Genomic DNA, 22,065 nt, shown 5'->3' on the forward strand with positions numbered 1-22,065 from the left:
CCCAACTAATCTGGTTTAGAAAAGTTACCATGACAACTTGGTAGCAGTTACCTAGTATACACAAGGCTCTGACTTTGATCTTTAGCACCAGAGGAAAAAGAAAAAAAAAAAAAAAAAGAATTCTGGTCTTTGGGCACTCTTCCCCTGTGCCTGCTTCCTTATACTGTATGGTACTGCTGTTATAGAATGGTGACCAAATTTGTAAAGAGCACACACAGTGAAGGATGAGCTCATCCTTAGCTTTATCTCGACCCCCAAGAAATAGTGTCCAAGCTAGGCTTTAGCATTGAAAATGAGAGAAGGTTGTGGCAGAGTAGCTCATGCCTAGACAGAGGCACAAGTATAGGTCAGCCTGGATTCTTAATAAGATCCTGTCTTTAAATACCACCTACTTCCCTATTCCTACCACCTCCTAGAAGCAGGAGAATTTCAAGCTTCAGGCCAGTTTGGATTGCATAACAAAAAATTTCTCGGAAGGAAGGAAGGAAGGAAGGAAGGAAGGAAGGAAGGAAGGAAGGGTCAAGAAGTTGTTAAATAAAAGTACCTCTGGTGGAATCACCATGCCTGACCTAAAGCTTTACTACAGAGCAATTGTGATAAAAACTGCATGGTACTGGTATAGTGACAGACAAGTAGACCAATGGAATAGAATTGAAGACCCAGAAATGAACCCACACACCTATGGTCACTTGATCTTCGACAAGGGAGCTAAAACCATCCAGTGGAAAAAAGACAGCATTTTCAACAAATGGTGCTGGCACAACTGGTTGTTATCATGTAGAAGAATGCGAATCGACCCATTCCTCTCTCCTTGTACTAAGGTCAAATCTAAGTGGATCAAGGAACTCCACATAAAACCAGAGACACTGAAACTTATAGAGGAGAAAGTGGGGAAAAGTCTCGAAGATATGGGCACAGGGAAAAAATTCCTGAATAGAACAGCAATGGCTTGTGCTTTAAGATCGAGGATTGACAAATGGGACCTCATGAAACTGCAAAGCTCCTGCAAGGCAAAAGACACCGTCAATAAGACAAAAAGACCACCAACAGATTGGGAAAGGATCTTTACCTATCTTAAATCAGATAGGGGACTAATATCCAATATATATATAAAGAACTCAAGAGGGTGGACTCCAGAAAATAAAATAGCCCCCTTAAAAGATGGGGCTCAGAGCTGAACAAGGAATTCTCACCCGAGGAATACCGAAAGGCTGAGAAACACCTGAAAAAAATGTTCAACATCCTTAATCATCAGAGAAATGCAAATCAAAACAACCCTGAGATTCCATCTCACACCAGTCAGAATGGCTAAGATCAAAAATTCAGGTGACAGCAGATGCTGGCGAGGATGTGGAGAAAGAGGAACACTCCTCCATTGTTGGTGGGATTGCAAGCTTGTACAACCACTCTGGAAATCAGTCTGGCGGTTCCTCAGAAAATTGGACATAGTACTACCGGAGGATCCCGCAATACCTCTCCTGGGCATATATCCAGAAGATGTCCCAACCGGTAAGAAGGACACATGCTCCACTATGTTCATAGCAGCCTTATTTATAATAGCCAGAAGCTGGAAAGAACCCAGATGTCCCTCAACAGAGGAATGGATACAAAAAATGTGGTACATTTACACAATGGAGTACTACTCAGCTATTAAAAAGAATGAATTCACGAAATTCCTAGGCAAATGGTTGGACCTGGAGGGCATCATCCTGAGTGAGGTAACCCAATCACAAAAGAACTCAAATGAAATGTACTCACTGATAAGTGGATATTAACCCAGAAACTTAGTATAGCGAGATATAAGGTACAATATGTAAAACATATGAAACTGAAGAAAAACGAAGACCAAAGTGTGGACACTTTGCTCATTCTTAGAATTGGAAACAATCACCCATGGAAAGAGTTACAAAGTTTGGAGCTGAGACAAAAGGATGGTCCATCTAGAGACTGCCATATCCAGGGATCCATCCCATAATTAGCCTCCAAGCGATGACACCATTGCATACACTAGCAAGCCTTTGTTGCAAGGACGGTGATATAGCTGTCCCTTGTGAGACTATGCCGGGGCCTAGCAAACACAGAAGTGGATGCTACAGTCAACTATTGGATGGATCACAGGGCCCCCAATGGAGGAGCTAGACAAAGTATCCAAGGAGCTAAAGAGATCTGCAACCCTATCGGAGGAACAACATTATGAACTAACCAGTACCCCAGAGCTCTTGACTCTAGCTGCATATGTATCAAAAGATGGCCTAGTCGGCCATCACTGGAAAGAGAGGCCCATTGGTCAGGCAAACGCTATATGCCCCAGTACAGGGGAATGCCAGGGCCAAAAAATGGGAATGGGTGGGTAGGGGAGTGGGGGGGGGGGGGACTTTTGGGATAGCATTGGAAATGTAATTGAAGAAAATACGTAATAAAAAAAAAGAAAGAAAGAAAAAAAGAAGTTGTTAAATATTTGATTCTGTGATTTTTGTTCCTCATTTTTCATCTCTTTTGTTTTTAAACAAAAAAGTTCTTATAAGAAAACTCTAAACACATGAAATAAACTCAAGAAAATAGTCAAAATAATAAGTTCTAAGAATTTTAATGATGAAGTTTTTCTCCTAGCATCAAATAATAATAAATTTTTAAAATAGTAAAGATTATAGTGGCTTTGCTTTGAATTAATACAAATTTGGAATTAAGTCTTTGGCTCTTCTAGATTCTGACTTAAGACCCGTCATAGTGGCATACTCCTATACTCCTTTAATCCCAGCACTCGAAAGAAAGGCAGAGGCAGGAGGATCTCTTGAGTTTGAGGTCAGTCTGGTCCACATCCTGAGTTCCAGGACAGCCAGGAATATATACAGAGACTCGTCCCAAAACATCCAAAAAAAAAAAAAATGACATAAGAGGCAACTTGACCCCTTCCTACTTGTTTCCCCGTTGCAACCAGAGTATTACCTTGGGTGTTAAGGGATTAAATGGAGAGAGTATGGACAGCTCTTGGCCCTAAGCTTGGCACATAGTGTTAATGCTTTACTGTTTCTGTTTTGTGCCTCTGTCAGTGCTTACACAAGCCATTTAAATAGTTGTTCTGCTTGTACTCTGTATAAAATAAGAATTCCCATTTGAGTTACCATACACAGATTATAAATGTTAGATAATATAATGGATATGAAGCTATCATGTCCATAGAAATACATAGGGGCAAGGAGATCACTTTAGCCTATTAGTTCAGGTCAGCCTGGAAAACAGTGAGAACCTACCTAAAAAGCAAAGGTTGAACAGCATCTTTCATTTTTTTTAAATTTCTATTTTAAATAGAAGACAGAAGGTCCAAGAAAATTCAAGTCACTAGCCAAAATTATACAAATACTTAGTGACAGATTTTAAATTTTTTCTAGATTTATCTACTCTATTTTAAATATAAGTATTTAGCATGCATATATATCACATGCATTCTTGGTACCTACTGACAGAGGTCAGAAAAAGGCATCAAATGCCCTGGAACTGGTGTGAGGGATTGTGGTGAAGCAGCATGAGGGTGCTGGGAGTCAAACTGAGGTCTCTGGAAGAGCATAAAGTGTTCTTAACTGCTAAATCTCTGTAGGTGTGACGGTTCTAAAAAGAAAACATCCGCAGGGTAATAATCATTCGCAGAGCAGATACAGAGCAGAAACAAATTAAAACTACTGCTGAATAAATTGCTTTACCTTGTATGTTGGAGTCTAATAAGAAAATAAATACCTTTTAAGGAATAAAGTATACATATTCCCCATCATGGAGTAGTCTCTGTGACCACCAGAGCCCACAGAGTGTCCGTCTGTGTGATGCAAGAAGGGAATCCAATATGACTCAATAACCAGTGTTGATTCAAAGGTCTAGAGTCTGACCCCAGGCAGCTTATGATAGGCATATTTGAGCATAAGACAATTTTGGGGAAAGTTTTCTAATGAAAATTAACCCAAGTGTTCAATAAAGCTTAAGATTATGTTAAAAATTTCAAAGTACATATGACCTCTTCCGTAAGATGGGTTCTATTGACTGAGAAACAGTGCTCAAAATAAGGGCCTTGGAGACTGGCTGGAAACACTGACTGCTCTTCCAGAGCACCTGGGATGGATTCCTAGTACCCACATGGCATCTAACAACTGCCTGCAGCTCCACTTCCAGGGGATCTGGTGCCCTCTTTTGGCTTCCATGGACACTGAGTGCGGATGATATGCAGATGTGCATGGAGACAAAACACCTCACACTTTTTTTTTTTTAGTTTTAGTTTTAAGAAGAATTGGCATCCAAAATTGCTTTGGAAGAGCTGATGTGATATTTGGGAATACTCTTTAAAATTACTAGTATATACTAACTGTATTAAACAATTTATTATAGCATATTAAATTATGTTATTATTTATTGTGGGGACAGATGACCATTTAGACAACTTTAATTCTGCCAGTCCATGATCATAGGCTGTCTTTTCATCTTCTGATGTGTTTAGTTTCTTCAGTGTTTGTTTACACATTTCATTGTATAGATCATTTAAGTCCTTGGTTTATTCCTAGGTATTTTACTGCTGATACTAGTGTGAATGAGTTTCTTTTCTTGATTTCTCTTAGTAAAGTCCTTATGTGTGTGTAAGAAAGCTGTTTTGTTGTTGCTCTCGATTTTTGTATGTTGATGTTTATTTCCTACTTCTTACATAGTTCTTAAAGTCTTTTGGCAGAATCTTTAGTGTTTTCTAAATATAAAGTCCTATTTTCTTTAAATGGGGATAACTTAACTCTTCCTATTCATGGCCCTGAAGTTTTTATTCTTTATTGCTCTGGCTAAAACTTCAAATAGTCTATTGGCCAGCTTCTATGGAAGTGAATGTGAAGGTTCATGAACAATTTGGCAACAGTAGGTAATCTCAGAATGAGCAATGCCCAACAGTTAATTCAAGCAAATAAATTCAAGGTGTTTCCAGCAGGGCCAGCCTATCCTTGTGTGTGTTCATTGCAGCCTAGATGTGAACATATAACACTATATGCCAGCATACCTCCCAACATTAATGAATACTATCTAACGTACCTCAGCTCACTCTTGAGACTATTGTTTGTTGTATATTATACTGCTTTTTATCATATATACAAAAGGTTTGCTCTTGTAGAAACATAATAATTTAATTACAGAAAACAAAAACTTTAATATTTACCTACTGCCATTCCTCAGCATGTTAGTATATAAAATAGGTCTACAAATCAAACATTTACTGGTAATAAACCATAAGGAAGTTTATTTTAAAATAATTTTGTATATACATATATTGAGTCCTTAGAGTCTCTCACCTCCCAGGTCCCTGGTACTTTCTAGAGGGTCTTCCCATCCCCCCATGCTGCTTATCTCTATTCATTCTCTCGGCCCTCAGCTTCTCTCCCCCCCCCCATACCTGATTTGTTCCCCTTTCCCCCTCCCTCTCTTCTCTTCCTCCCATGATTATTTCCTTCCCCCTTCTTAGTGGAATTGAAACATCCTCATTTGGACCTTTCTACGTGTTACACTTCTTAGAATCTGTGTGTTATGTCTTAGGTACTGTGTAGTTTTTGGCTAAAATCTACTAATCAGTGAGTACATACAATGTATGTTCTTTTGGGTCTGAGTTACCTTACTCTGGATGATATTTTCTAGTTCATCCACTTGCCTGCAAATGATGTCCTCATTTTTAATACCTGAATAGTATTCCAATGTATAAATGAACCACATTTTCTGTGTCCATTCTTCAGTTGAGGGACATTTGGGTTGTTTCCAGCTTCTGCCTATTATAAATAAGGCTGCTATGAACATGATGGAGCATATGTCTGTGGTATGTTGGAACATCTTTTGGGTATGTGCCCAAGAATGGTATATCTGGGTCTTCAGGTAGAACTATTTCCAGTTTTCTGAGGAACCATCAGATAGATTTCCAGAGTGGTTGTACCAGTTTGCAAATTCAAACACTAACATAATACCGAATGGGGATATTCTAATTTAATATTTAAACTGAGGAATGGTATCAGGAAAGTATTACAAGTACTTTTTTCCCACATAATAAAATCATTATGTTTGTATAAAAATAGAAACTATGTACAATAGAAACAATATCTTCTGGCATCCCCAACTATGCCTGCTTGGAGCCTAGTCACTACCATGCATGTTTTGTGTATGTGCCAGTGTCCAGTGCACATGTGTGTGGAGGCTGGAGGGCATCAGGTGTCCTGTTGTGTCGCTCTCTGCCTTTATTCTTTTGAGATGAGTTTTTCAGTGAACTTGGAGCTTGATTGATGGTTTTTTTTTTCAAGCTAGCTGTCCAGGAAGCCCCAAAGCCCTCCATGTTGTTCCCCATCACTGGGATCACAGCACATGCAGCCATAGGTAGCTTTTATGCAGGTGCCTGAGATCTGAATTCAGGTCCTTAGGCTCGTGCAGCAAGTATTCTTTCTTACCTACTGAGCCATCTCCTCAGACCTAGATTGAGATTTTATTTTCCCTAAGCATTTGAGTTATTCACTGACATTTGAGCAAGCATAGGTCATGTTTAGAGTAGTTTGTTGCTACTTCTTAGCTATGAGTATAGTTTAGCAACAGAGGATTTATACAGTGTATGCAGAGTGTTGTACTTGAGCCCATCACCAGAAAACTAGTAGGATTAGCAACGAATAACAATGAACAAGGTGCAGAAATAAAGTAAAACCCTGTAGATGTATAGCATCTACAACTCTAACAGCAGGAATGTGTGCTCATAATAAAAACTAAAATGTTTAAGGATGTAAAGAAAAACAGTAATTGGAAAATGAAAAGCAAAAGTTGAGGAGGAGGAGAAAGAAAGAAGGTTGTAATTTTAGTAAGGGGGTAGGGAGAATGAAAGATGGAATGAATAAAAGAATTAAGAAGGGAAGAGAAATGTGACAAAACCCAGAATAGTAAATATGTATATATGATCAACATGTGGAGGAAGAAGGAAAGTTGCTATTAGAAAAGAAACAACAAAACCCAGGGAAATGAGCGTGTATATCTAACTATGTCTCTATGTTCATACATGTAGTGAAAATAAGAACCCATCTACCTGTCAGCAAATACTCTAAGGGGGGAGAGGCAGGTTTTAACAACAACAACAAAAGTCTTGTCTCTGCTTAGATTATGCAGGCAGAAATGGCCATTCTTTACCTCTGCCAATCTACACTTCTTTCTGTGATTCTTTGACTGTGAGCTCCCTGGAAAGGCAGAAGCTGGAACACAGCCCCCTTTCCTCTGTGTGAGTGTGGCTTACATTGGGTCACCATCAGAGTGGGTCAGAATGACTTTCAGCTTTTCTTGCTGGCTCATACCAAGTAGCACCAAACTCACGTTCCCTTGGCTATAAATTGACTTTGAACAGATTAGCTTAGTTTATTCCCTAGGCAGAGTTAATGCCTGGATCTCAGGCCCCTTGGAAGTCGATACAGAGCACTCCTGTCGCCCACCTCACCAGGGCTGTTTGCTTTCTGTTCTGAGTCACTGAGAAGCTGGGTTATGCTGTCTGCTGCTTATCTGCCATATGTTCTTTCAGTTCTCTGATAACACAGTTCCCTGAGAATGAATTTTTTAAACTCCTACTACCATTTGCCTTAAATTATTAAATTTATAGTCTATAGTTGACTGTATTTGGGAGCACAGAGTAACCACTATGATTATTGAATATAAGGAATAATCAAGCTAAATACTGTGCAAATCACCTCAAAACTTAGCATTTCCCTCTCCCCTTTTTGTCTGAATGATCTGGAGGCCATCCACTATCACTAAGTTAAAGGTTTTGTAGTGAAAACATCTGAAATTGATTGTCTCAGCAACTTAGAAATGTTTAATACTTTATTGTGCACGCATTCACTGTACAATTTAGTATTATCTCAAAAGGGATTTCTCTCGTGTTCTTCCTGAGATTGTGTGTCCTTGAAGGTCCTCCTTCCATTCCTCCTCTCTATCTAATAGACATTCTATTCTTTGCTTTTTCCTAAATGTCTGTTCTTATTAATTTACATTTGGGTGAGGACATGTGGTGTTTGTCTTTTGTGCACGGCTTATGTCACTTAGCATAATATTTTTGATACCATGTTTATAAAACGGCAAACTTTTTTAAGCTAAATGGTATTATGTACGTGTTTCATTTTCTCTGTCCATCTCTTTTTAATTGAAACTGTTGTATGTTTGATCCATGTATGTGCATTTTTGCATGTGTGTGGGCTGATGGAGAGACCAGAGGCTAATGTCAGTTATCTGCCTTTGTTTCTTCCCACCTCCTGACCACTTTTTGAGGTAAGGTCTCTCACTGAACCTGGAGCTTATCTTTTTAGCCAGACTGCTGACCACTGAGCCCTGTCTGTGCCTACTCCCACCCACCCAAGCTGGAATACAGATATTCAGAGCATTGCCCAGCCTTTATGTGGGGGTGCTGAGGATTTGAATCAGGTCCTTATGCTTTGCCTACTGTGCCATCTATCCCGTTAGCCCCTTAATTGTGTTTTTGTTGGAGTTTTCTTGGTGTAGAGTTAGGCTGGGTACACATTTTGGATACTCACCTTTCTTGATGTATGGTATACAAATATTCTCTTTTTATCTGAAGGGGCTGACTGTCAATTGTTTCATTTGCTGTACTGACCTTTTTAGTTTGATAGTGTTAGTTTTTGTTGCCTGTACTTTTAGATCAATCCCTCAAAAAATTATTGTGATTAATAATTATTGTGATAATTCCCTTCACCCACCCCATGTTTAATACTGATAACTTCGGAGTTTCTGGTTTTAATGTTTAAATCTTTGACCCATTTTGGGTTGATTTTTGTAAATTATAAATATAGTAGTATTTTTTCTAGCAATTTGGTTTATATTATTTTATATCAAGGCACTTGTATGACCTAGAATCATAGGAGGAGAATTAGGACCTTGTAAGCTTAACTCTTTGAATTCAGATATATTTTATATATATAATTTCATACAGGAATGTAAAAACTGCTAAGTCCTTGAAAGCATAAGCATTGGAAAAAGATAGATCTTCTAAATGACATCATGTTACTGGTACCCAACTGAGTATGAAGAATCTTACTACTTTCTGTCCACAAAGACAGAATATTCTATGGCTTTAAGATAGATGTTACCCTTAGTCCTCCTTGAGTTCTTAATTGGATTTTTACTTTGCACTTTTGGGTTTTTGGTTTTTTTTTTGTTTGTTTGTTTGTTTTTTGTTTTTTTGTTGTTGTTGTTTTTTTTTTTTTTGAGACTCATCCTCAATTTGTGGATCAGGCTCACTCATAGCACCCATATCAGGTGGCTCACAACTGTCTGTTGAGGCTGGCCAGACTCAGGGATCCTCTTGTTTTAAGACTCAAGAATTTACAGGCATGAGCCACTATGCCCAGCTTCATTTATGTTTTGAACTCTCGATCCTCCTCCATCACCTTCCAAATGCTAGTGTGCACTATGGTGCCCAGCTAAAATTTTTTTAAAATGGAATTTTGCTTCCACTATTTATAAACTTAAGCAGCATTGTGTGTCTTAAGATAGTTTTAATGATGTGCAAATAGCAATAACTTCTTTGGAATGCAATTATATGATGATAAATAAATGTTCTCTTATCTGAAACCTAAACTATGTAGAATTTTAAAGATGACATTACAAGACTGTGCTTTACTTAAAAAGTAAGCCCAGGTTATTTGTACTTGACCTTTTAAGTTACTAGTGGGCTAAAGTTCAGTTTACTTCAGAGGAGTTCTTTATAAAGGCTTCCTGGCATAGGGAGGTGGCTCAGTGCTTGAGAACATGTACTGCTCTTCCCAGTGCTCAGATCAGATGGCTGACAACTGTTTGTAACTCCAGCTCCAAGGATCTGATGCCTCTGGCCACCACAGAAATAGGCACACACGTGCATATACCAAAAAAAAAAAAAAGATATAAATACACATAATTAAAAATAATACAAAAAAAATCCTCAAAACAACCACAAAAGTGTCTTTACTTTGGTGATTATGAACCAGCTTCCCAGCCGGGAATAGTATGCCTGTAGTCCACACACTTAGGAAAAGGAAGCAGGAAGATAAATTGAAAGTCTGCCTCAGTTACATAGCAGATTCTAGGCCAGCCTAGGCTGCACGTAACCCTGTCTCAAAGCAAAAAAACAAAAGGATTTTTTTCATTTGTTTCTTGAAGATTGATTTTTGTTTAAATTTGTGCCCTTATTTTATTGAGTAATAATTTGAGTTAATGCCTCATGTGACTAACTTCCCTGTATTTCAGTTTTGACTTGTATTTACTTTGTTTTGGATATAATTAGATCCTTGTTTTTTGTTTTTGTGGAGTTTTTTGTTTGTTTTTGTTTTTTTGTTTTTGTTTTCCGGAGAAGGGGACGAAGGAGTCATTCATTGTTAAGTAGAAGTTTGTGAAACTGCAACTCATGCATCTAGTTAAGTATTGTTGAGTAAGTTGAGTCATGTGTGTTCAGGAGTGAGTCCAGGGCTTATGCTTGCTAGATGCATGATATACCATATTAAGCTACATCCTCAGCAGGTAAATAGGGTCTTTATATGATGTGAATATAGCCTTTTTAAAAAAGTGTTTCTGCCCAGCAGGTAGCACACACTTATAAACCCAGCACTTGAGAGGTAGAGATGAGATGATTAGAAGTTCAAGATCACCGTCAGCCACATAGTGAGTTCCAGGCCAGCATAAGCTGCAGGAGTCTGTCTGAAACACTCCCCAAACACACAGCACACACACAGAGAGACAGACAGACAGAGATTACACATAACAAGGATAGCTCCTTTTTTCTTTCTTTTTTTATATTTTTTTGGGGGTGAGGCGTGTTGCCTGGCATTTGAACACAGAGTTGCATACATACTAAGGAAGAATTCTAGTGACTGGGCTGTATACCCAGCTCTAAGATGCCTTGTTAGGTGTATAAGGTTTTGTTTTCCTTTGAAATTGATAAATAGGCAAAACTTATATTTAAATTTGATTTTAAGTGTTCAATTTAGTGAGGTTTAAAAATAATTTATGTAGGACTGAAGAGAAGACCCAGTAGATAAAGGTGCTTGCTGGCAAGCTTTATAAATCCAAGTTCCATCCTTGGGACCCACATAGTAGAAGAAGAGAATTAAGTCCCATAAACTACCAGATATAGTTTCAGTTTCTCCATACCTTCCTTCAGTGCTTAGTACATCTAGTCTTTTTAATTTTAATGATTTTATTGTTGTTTAGTAAATAACTGGTAAATAAGTGACCAAAAACAGCCTAGTGGAAGAAAAGTTTTATTCATCTTACACTTTACAGTCCATCAATAAGGGAAGACAAGGCAGGAATTCAAGGCAAGAACCCAAAGGCAGGAATTGTAGCAAAAAATCTAGGAGGAATACTGCTTACTAGCTTGTTCTCCTAGTTGTGCACAGCTACCTTCCTTATAAAGCCCAAGCCCAGCTACCCAAAAGTGGAACTACCCTGTTGCTAATGAACTATAATTAACAATTGCCAATCTGTTGGAATCCGTTCCTCAATTGGGGTTTCCCCTTTCCAGGTGTGTCAGGTTGACAACTGAGATTAGCAATCACAGTTGTTTTTAGTGTTACTTCACTGTATTGTTTTATATCATTCATAGGCCAACAGTTCACGGATCTGTATGATAATGTATAATTCGTTAACATTTAGTATATTCAGAACTATATGAACACCACCAATAATTTATATCATTCCCTAAAGAAACCTACACAATCAGTTGTAATTCTCTTACCCACCTTCCTAACTACCATCTTTATAGTCCCACCAATTTTAGACATCTAATAAATGGAATCATATAGTATGTGGGATTTTGCTACTTGCTTTTTTTCTTTTGGTGTATATGTTTGTACATGTTTGTATGAGTATACACATATACATTTGTATGTGTAAGTGGAGATCAGTGTCTCATGTCTTCCTAAATCCCTCTCCAACTTAGTTTTTGAAACAGGGTCTGTAACTGAACCTGGAGTACATCAATTTGTCTGGGCTGGCTGGCCAATGAGTTTCAAGGATCCCCTTGTCTCGGTACTCCCTAGACTCTGGCCTTTTAGACCCTCGCTACAATGATGAACATTTTATGTTGGCTCTGGGAATATGAACTCAGAACCTGGCAGTTTCATGACTGTTTCATGGCAGTCACTTTACCAACGGAATCATTTCCTTTGAACTAACTGCTCCCTCCCCATTCCACACACACACACACACACACACACATACATACACACACACACACACACACTCACTCACTCACTCACTCAGCACCAAAACCAGCAGGGTCTCACATAGCCCTGGTTGATCTGACACAGAGATCCACTTGCTGGGATTAAAGGCATCTGTCATCATGCCCAGTGGCTTTTAAAACTTGTTTTTGAGGTTTATCTCTGGTATAGCCTGTTTTAGTGTTTCTTTTCTCTTCTCTTCTCTTCTCTTCTTTTCTTTTTTTCTCTTCATTATTCAGTATTTCATGTATGTATCCATACCTTGCTATTTACACATTCATCAGTTAGTGGACATTTGTAGGTTCTCTACTTTCACTATGTTAAATAATACTGCCATAGATATTTTTGTACTGTTGTACAGATTGTGTATTGTGTAGATGATGTGTATGTTTTAGGTTTTATACCTAAGAGTGGAACTGGTAAGATTGGTACATTGGTGTTTGCCTGCATCTATGTGTATATGAGGGTGTTGAATCCCCTGGAACTAGAGTTCCAGGCATTTGTGAGCTGCCTGTGGGTGCTGGGAATTTAATCTGGGTCTTCTGGAAAACAGCCAGTACTAGTAACTGCTGAGCCATCTCACCTCTCCATCCCCACTACTTAACATTTTCAGTAACACTAATATATAACAACATTGATTTTAAGTAATATCTGTCAATAAATGGAATGATAGTATGCATTTATAACTACAAAAACTCCTAACTACCTGCAAAAATGAATGTTATGCTGAATTAACCTTTTCTTCGCTTCTCCACAAAACACTGCGTACTTTTACACTTGGTTAGTTGCATACTTTTACATTTAGTTAATTATTTCCTTTTCTGTTTTTGCAGAAAAAAGAAAGCTAACCTGAATATTGGGAGAGGAAAAAAACAGAGAAGAGAAATAAGGATAGAAGAAAAGATTTTCCAGTTTGAATAATGTAAGTTCTTTTCACTATTCTTGGCCTGAGTTCTGTATTAGCTGACAAGGCTGTTTCTATGGAAACATAGTCCAGCCTCTTAAAATGTCAGGAGAACGCTGATCACTTGAAATGAGACTTTCCAGCTGCTGGTCAAAGGGCTTTGCAGGCTAGAAAAGAGAAGGGAAGATGAACAGGGTGGGGGGACATGGGAATTAGACTTTACTTATGCATGGACATATTCATGCATATGAAGTCTGTCTTTCCCATCTCCCTCTGCCTAAAACTTAAGGTTATATAAGAAACTATTTTCTCCAGTAAACTGATTCCTAGCTTTGATGCAAATGGTTGTTTCTTGGTATTGAGTTTTGAATTCTGACATCTGTATCATTTGATCATACAATTGCCAGTTATCTGCAACACTCCGTACTTCTGTATGGATAGTTGTACATCAAAATGCAGCACAAAGAACTATATCCTTATATTTTCCTTGTTTCTTGTCACCCTGTTTTAGATGTCTGCATCCTCTTTGAACTTAACGTAGTCCAAGTTCAGTTGAACAGATATTTCTTGGACATTTTCTCTATCATACGTATTGTACTAGACATGTAAAAATAAGACATATATAAGGAAAATGTTTTTTAATACATTGGAATCTGATGAGGAAACCCAGAGAAAAGTAATCATTTAATTTAATTTTCTGTCTCTCACTAAACTAAACACTTAGGAGGAAGAACTAAAATAGAATGTTGAAGTGACTAATACTAGTTGCAGAACTCTTTTGAGAATGAAAGAAAGACTAGATCCATGTAGACAAGTGTGATGATAATAGTCTAACCATGAAAATTCTGATCCAGATAATGATTTATAGTTTTCTTTTATGATTTAGCATGGTGAATAGATGTACTTTTAAAATATCCAATAATTATAAATGAAAAAATTAAGAGTTCATTTTTAGAAATGTATAAACTCCTAGGTTTTTAAAATTAACCATCGCAGTATAGTAACTCCTACATAAATTTGTTTGCTTATAGTAAGAACATTAAATAAACTGCATCCAGTTTAATTTATACTTTTTATAATTAACATAGCTTAAGAATCACCTAATATAAATTTCATAGCTCTCATTTTCATAGGAAAGAAGGCAATCGAATGGTAAATGAGGTAGTTATATGTAGGTCACATGGTTATTAATAAAAAGACTTAAAAGTTTGGATGGAGGATAATCTGTCATTCTTGTAAAAATACAGTTTTAGTCACTGGTGTAATTCATATCTATTTTCCTGACTGTTGACCTTAGTGCTTCTTCTAGAGCCAATGTAGGTGTTTATTGTATTAAGTAGTTTGTTTTTTCTCCCAGTTTCATTGTAAGGACATTTGAAAGAAGGCTGACTAGTATTAGGAATACTGTCTGAAAACTTGGATTTTACTGAGTCAGCATTGTACTCTAAACATACTTGCTGAAATGATGCTCAGCTCAAGGAGGCAGTAAGCTCATTAGTGTAAATATTTTTAAAGCCTGGGCAGAAGAAGCTAATTAAATTTAATGTGTGGGTTTGCACACATAAACAGCCTGCATATTTATGCCTAAGTGGGTTGAAGAAAAGCTAGTGCCATTGAATAAAATATGTTTTTATTTTAATTTATGTTGAAGGACTCTTAACATAGAATCAAATTAATATTAATAGTACATGTCTATATTTATTTTATAACTTGTATACATTATCTTTTTTTAAAACTAAGAGAAGTTCTGTGAAGTTAATCTTCTAAGTTACTCAGGTTGAGAGAAAAACTGGCTGTCCTTAAACAACAAGCTAGGAAATATGGTAGAGGGAAAATGAAAGTTCAGTCTCCCTGTCTGTGTGCGCCTTTTGCTATATGTGCTATGCTGTTTTCTCTAAATGAGTCCTTATAAAGTTCATCTTAATTTTCTTTATGTATTACCAGTTATAAAGGCTGATATTCTCTGTAGTCTTTTTCTAATCTATATAGTTTTATCCTTGGATACCTTTGCTGATAAACCTTATTATTCTTTGGGCATGGTCTTCATTGCAAAACCCACTTAAAAAAATATTGTTTTACCCAGAAATACTTTTCTATATTTAAAGTTAGCCACTAAGATGGCTTGTGCTATGCACCAGATTATAATCAGTTGTTCACACAGGTAACTAACTGTGTGTTTTAATTAAGCATAAAGTTGAGATGTTTAAAGTTACTGTTGAAATGTCTCTCTATCCACAAAGCACCTATTCTCTACAAAAGTAATAGGAAACCATTTCACTTTCTCACTTTGCTAAACTTTTTAATATATCAGTTTTCTTAGCTGTAAAATTGAATAGTATGCTTCATAGTTTTGAGAGGCAACTTTTTAAAAAATATTTCATGTCTTCAACATTGTAAAATGAAAGGAGTGACCTTACTCTGTATTACCAACTATATTAAGTACCTATTAGATATTCTCTATATTGTGTAGAAATTAGAAATGAGCTGAATGTATAAGTTTGTTTTTAATATTATAATTCTTATACTTTTCCCTCCATCTTTCCCTCTTAGATTTCCCTCATGGATACATTTCATAGCATTATTATGTGATATGAGAAGTTATTTTTCTTTCTTTGAAGTAACATGGATTTTATACTACAGAATCAAGAGAATTGGCTTTATAGCAAATTTTGATATATAAAAAGTGGTACAGGTTTTTATAGATAACCATGACAACATCATATATGAATGGGCATGTAACAGAGGAATCAGACAGCGGAATAAAAAATCTTGATCTTGCATCACCAGAGGAATATCCGAAGCACCGAGAGATGGCTGTTGACTGCCCTGGAGATTTGGGCACCAGAATGATGCCAGTGCGAAGAAGTGCACAGTTAGAGCGGATTCGACAACAACAGGAGGATATGAGACGTAGGCGCGAAGAGGAAGGGAAAAAGCAAGAACTTGACCTAAATTCTTCCATGAGACTTAAGAAACTAGCTCAAATTCCTCCAAAGACTGGAATAGATAACCCTATATTTGACACGGAAGAAGGAATTGTTTTAGAAAGTCCTCACTATGCTGTGAACATATTAGGTAAGTAAAAATAGCACAATATGTTTTGCTTTGGTTCCTTGCATACCCTAACGAAAATGTGTATGCGAAGGGCCAGATTTAAGAGACTGTAAGTGATGGCGAGTTGAGTTCAACCCTGAGATCAGTTCTTTTATATTTTAGTCACATTAAACAAAAGTGTTGGTTTAGATATTGTGCTAGTTAGTTTTCTGTGGCTGTGGTAAACACCAGGACTGAGAGCAGCTTGGGGAGAAACAGATTTATTTGGCTTGCATGTCGCAGTCACAGTCTGTCATTGAGGAAAGTCAGGGCAGGAACCATAGAGGAAAACTGCCTCATGACTTGCATGCTCAAATTGCCCTTTTTAACAGCCTGAGCAACTGCCCAGGGGTGGCTGCTGTTCCTGGGGAGATGCAACGCACATCTGTTCATCCCAGAAAGGGAACGGGGACAGACCAAAGAAATGGTTACACCAATGTCCAATTTGGTGAGCCAGTGAGCTTTTTATTGGGGTTACTAACAAAACTGTGGATGAAAGGTTACTTAGCAAGCAGCAAAGATAATGTTAAAGACCAGAAAATCTACCCCAGAGTGGGTAGCAACTCCCAAAACTGCTTGACATTCTCCATGCAGCTGACAGATAGCTTGACAGTCTGAATGTCTTTTTCAGGCAGGTTAGCTGCCCCGAGTCTCTTGTCTGCCCCCAACAATTCTTTGATCCTTTTTTCACTGCTGGCTAGGGGCCTGAGTCTTTTACATTCCTGTTCTCCCTGGCTTGTGTCTTTTTGATCCTCCTTTTCCTTCCTAGAGCAAACATTCAATTTGGAAGGAATATTGCAGTTCTGAGGAACATAGCACATAGCAGTGGTACTGCCCACCATAGTCTGGGCTCTCTCACATTAGCCATTAATTAAGAAAATCCCCCAAATATACCTACAGCCAATATGATGGAGGGACTTCCTCAGTGTAGATTCTTCTTAGATATCTAGGTTTATATCAAGTTAATGAAAACCAGCACAATTGACCCTTTGCCAACATGATATACAAATACTATTAATCATGACCTTTCCTTTCTTATTTGTCCTCAAGATATCATGTAAGTATTAATATCACAGTATGAAATAATCCAACTTTTAAAAGTTCCACAGTCTTTAAAAATTCTTGCAATTTAAAAGCTCACATTCTTATAAATCCAGAGTCTCTTTTAACTGTGTGCTCCTCTAAAACCAAAACCAAGTTATATACTTGAAACATTAGACAGTTACAATGAAATCAACCCAAAACTCCAAACTCAGTGGTGTCAGCTTAGTGTCTAATATCTGGGACTCCCTTATGATCTTCTGAGCACTAAAGGGCTTTGGCAGCTCAGATTTTTAGATCTACCATTTGCAAAACACACATCTTGTCTCATAAGCTCAAGTTGATCCCACTCTACTAGTGCAGCTGTCCTTGGTAGTTACCCCATGGTACTGGTTGGTATCTCTCAGTATTCTCTGGTCTCCCCTGCAATGAAGGTACACCTGCAATCAATGGCTTCTCAGTCTCTTCAGGGATTCTAATCCTGCCACATGGTTCCAGGTCTCTCCATGCCTTCTTCACTCTTGAAATTTTGTGCCATTGAAAATCAGTTACTGGGCTGGAGAGATGGCTCAGAGGTTAAGAGCACTTGGCTGCTCTTCTAAAGGTCCTAAGTTCAATTCCCAGCAACCACATGATGGCTCATAACCATCTATAATGGGATCCGATGCCCTCTTCTGGTGTGTCTGAAGACAGCAACAGTGTACTCATATACATAAAATAACCAAACAGTTCTTTAAAAAAAATTAAGAAGAGGTTGCTCTATCCCACACTCTGTAAGCATTCCTCTTCTGGCCTTCTCTTTAAAAAACACAAAAACGTGACGAAAGGATGGACCATCTAGTGATTGCCATATCCAGAGATCCATCCCATGATCAGCTTCCAAACGCTGACACCATTGCATACACTAGCAAGATTTCGCTGAAAGGACCCAGATATAGCTGTCTCTTGTGAGACTATTCTAGGGCCTAGCAAACACAGAAGTGGATGCTCACAGTCAGCTATTGAATGGACGACAGGGCCCCCAATGGAGGAACTAGAGAAAGCACCCAAGGAACTAAAGGGATCTGCAACCCTATAGGTGGAACAACATTATGAACTAACCAGTACCCCGGAGCTCTTGTCTCTAGCTGCATATGTATCAAAAGATGGCCTAGTCGGCCATCACTGGAAAGAGAGGCCCATTGGACTTGCAAACTTTATATGCCCCAGTACAGGGGAACGCCAGGGCCAAAAAGGGGGAGTGGGTGGGTAGGGGAGTGGGGGTGGGTGGGTATGGGGGACTTTTGGTATAGCATTGGAAATGTAAATGAGCTAAATACCTAATAAAAAATGGGAAAAAAAAAAACCAAACCAAGACAGTTACCATTCGGGAGACTTACATGTTGCTAATTTCAGCTTCTGGCTTGAGATGCAGCGTTTGCTGGGATCACAGTTTCATTGTGTTCCCCCTGAAGAAATAGTTGCCAAAAAATCTCACCTCAGTGTTGCTGGCCTCTTGTTAGTCACAGCTGGTTTTTCAACCTCAGCCAACTAGTCGATTGTCCTCTTACATCAAACGTTTCGGTGATCCTGGTCTCTTAGGAATCACTGCTGATTCGTAAACCTCAACAACCAGAAACTACAGACTCTTAATTTGGAACTATCACCAGAACGCCTGATACAGTTTTTGAGAGATTCCTCCATTGTCTGCCTTTGCCTCAGCAGTCTTCTCCTCCAAGCTGCCACAGAGCAGCCTATGAAGCCCTAAGCACTCAGTGGCTTTTCCAGCCACAAGTTCCAGTTTCACAGCTCTCTCAAAAGCAGTATGGTTACCACAACACCAGCTCCTGAGACCGCTCTCTGTCCTAATTTGCATTCTTTGCTGTGATAAGCTCAGTAACTGAAAGTGACTTGGAGAAAAAAGGATTTATTTAGTTTACATGTACCAATCATAATCCATTATTGAGAAAAGTTAGGGTAGGAGCCATGGAGGAAAGCTACTCACTGGCATGTTCTTTGTGGCTTGCTCAGCTTGTTTTTTAATACAGCCCTGGACCACCTGCCTGGGAGTGGCACTGCCCACAAGGCAGTATGTTTTATAGCAACTCAGTTTTTTTTTTATTAAACTACTAGAAAATAAAGTTGAATAATGATGAAGATAATAATTACATCTTAAAATCTAGTTTTTGATAACTGTCAATAAGATAAACAGGAATTTTTTAAAAAGATAAACAGGAATTGCTTATGTGGGATCAACTTACTATCTTCGAACTCTTTTGCATGACAAAAAATTGAAAACCTGGATCTAGGATATGATTTATATACAAAAGAGTTCTGTGTCCAAATAACATGAGAATCCTAGGTTAAAAAACTCTTCTTATTAAAGAATTTCTTCAAGCCTTTACATTAGCAGGCAGAGTGGATCTAATGAGATTAGATCTGAGATCTGAGTGATGGCAGATGCATATTCTCACACGTGGAGCATTTAATCAATAAATTTTATTTCTGCATACACTGATCCTTACAGAGCTGTGTTAAGAGCCAATAGAAGTCATTTTAAGAAATGTTGCCTTATATGTTAATTTGTGTTCTCTTTAAAGCTAGGTGATGTTTCTTATAGTTACTGTTTTTTAGATGAAATAAACATTTTTTTAATTTTGGATGTAATAAAGTTTGTTTTTTATATCATTGTCATTTTACCATTCCTGTGCCTGTTGAAACCTGCAGTTAGGTACCTTAGCATATACCATTCCTATAATAATCCTGTTAAGAAGGCCTCTATGGTCTGTTTCAGAGATAAAGACAGTAGCCAGTATCAGTGCGGACGTGTAATCCTAGCTGCTGGGAAACTGATGTGGGAAGATTGTGAGTTCCAAACTAGCCAGGACAACATGCTGTGATCTCACACAAAACAAAAGAAACAACAGTTGAATTTCAGTCCCATCACTTGCTTTGACATCAAGCTAATACTTTGGGAGGGTTAAATTTGAATTTGCCACATCTAGAGTTGATCTGTGCTGCTGCAAGTAGAGGTTTGAATAGGAAGTAACATCTAGCCTGCACTTCACTCACTTGGCCAGGGCTTAGGCTAACCCTGATTTGCCCATGAGCATCATATACATGCTACGTTTGTTCTCTCATGAGTCTTTATTCCAGATAGGAAGCAGTTTCTATTGTATCTCATTTACTTTTCTTTGATAAATTTTGTGTAGAATGCATATTTAAAATGTCTGTGCTTAAATAATGTGTGTTAGACTTCTAGGATGGTGTAAAGGGACAGATGGCAGAAAGAATCCATCTAACTTCAACAGACAGGACTGTTTGAAACAGGGAAGGACTGAACTGGGTGTCTGTAGGGAGTGTTCTGCGAAGAGGAAAGGGAGGTGGGAATGGGAAGTTAAATACAGCTTCAGGGGGCTACATACAGTCTCTACTTCATAGAATTGTTGGTCTAGACAAGACCAGTTTATTTTTCAGGACTGCCTGGCCTCCAAACACTGTCCCCTCCCCCAAATCAAGGGCTTTCATGTTGTTGCTTTCAGGATGCTGACAGTGTGTGACTGAGTTAGGCAGTGGTGGTGAGGGGAAAGGGGCTGGAGTTTCAACATAGGGGTGGTGGATTTTAGCAGGTCATAGGAGAAGGGGAAGTTCCTTGGTCAGGGTTTGACAGAGTTTGTTCAAGGTTTATTCCAACTGTGTATTCAGAGATAGTAAAGTCTGCTGCATACCCTCAGATAGAATTACAGTAGGAAAAATTAGTATTTAGTACTTCTATATGAAAGAATTTTAGTGTTTCCCCTCCTAAGGGTTTTGTTAGAATAGAAATGTTTTATCTTGTTTCTTCTTGCTTACTCTTCATTTCTTACCGTTTCTCCCTCCCTCATTTAGCCTGGATTGATCTGGTTTATGTTGAATTCTTTTAAGACTAATGTATTTGTCCATGTGGCATTACTTAGAATCAGGCTAAGTTTATACTTTTTATACTTTTTTCCGTTCCTACTCATGACTTCCATTTCTACAAGTTTAAAAGACGACTATTATTTCTTCCAATTTATAATCCACTATGGTTTTCATTAATGCCTTTATGTGGCCTTTTACCTTTTTACCTTTTAATGCTTTTATGTGGCTGTTTTACCTATTTTCTAAATTGAAATATGGTGCCAGGTATTAGTAATTTATTTCCTGGAAGATTTAATAAATCATAATGAAACTCATCATTTTGTACAGGAACCAAAAAAAATATTTCTAAAGAAGTGTAATACTGCTTATCAAATATTTTTCTCTGCTAATAATCTGCTAACACATCAGACTACAACAGAAATACTCCCTTAAAATTATGTGTCTGTTTGTCAGTGTCTTAATTAATAGACACATGACAGGAGATGGCTTCAGCCTTCTTCACAGCCAGAAACAACAATTTTTTTAAGTGAGGGAAGGACAGGGCTGCTCATTTATTTCTTTGAGAAGACGCCTTCAGTTTCCAGTCAACACATCATTTATCCGTGAGTAGACAAAGCATTCCTTAAGAATTTAAAGTGTGACTAGAAAGGTTATTTTTAATGATTGTATATGTAAATTTGTACATATTTATATGTATATTGTACATTTGTAATATATAATAATAATAAACATTCAGAAAAGTGGAATGATACAGGAAATACTCAGGAGGAACAAATCAAATTTTGTTTAAAAGCAGCTAGAAGTCTTAAATAATACTGTTACAAGTTGTAAGAATTTTAATTAAGATTTCCTTAAAATTGATGTACATTCAAAACCTTCCTTTATTGCAAATAAAGTAATTGTTTTGTTCTCATT

General features: G+C 37.7%; 1 protein-coding gene across 5 annotated transcripts in view; it reads left to right on the forward strand.

Moving 5' to 3' along the window:
- The window catches only part of Mpp5 (membrane protein, palmitoylated 5 (MAGUK p55 subfamily member 5)), a 91,833-nt gene that overhangs the window by 32,297 nt on the left and 37,471 nt on the right, over positions 1-22,065 (forward strand). For 3 of the 5 annotated variants that reach the window (XM_006516097.4, NM_019579.3, XM_017315139.1), the window contains exons 2-3: positions 13,067-13,155; positions 15,688-16,212. In XM_006516097.4, the coding sequence (XP_006516160.1) occupies positions 15,846-16,212 (367 nt within the window). In that variant the 5' untranslated portion in view covers positions 13,067-13,155; positions 15,688-15,845. The remainder of the gene's footprint in view (positions 1-13,066; positions 13,156-15,687; positions 16,213-22,065) is intronic. The other 2 variants (XM_030246824.1, XM_006516098.3) reach the window with 1 other exon arrangement.

Source organism: Mus musculus, chromosome 12 (assembly GCF_000001635.26).
Source record: "Mus musculus strain C57BL/6J chromosome 12, GRCm38.p6 C57BL/6J".
Lineage (NCBI taxonomy): Eukaryota > Metazoa > Chordata > Mammalia > Rodentia > Muridae > Mus > Mus musculus.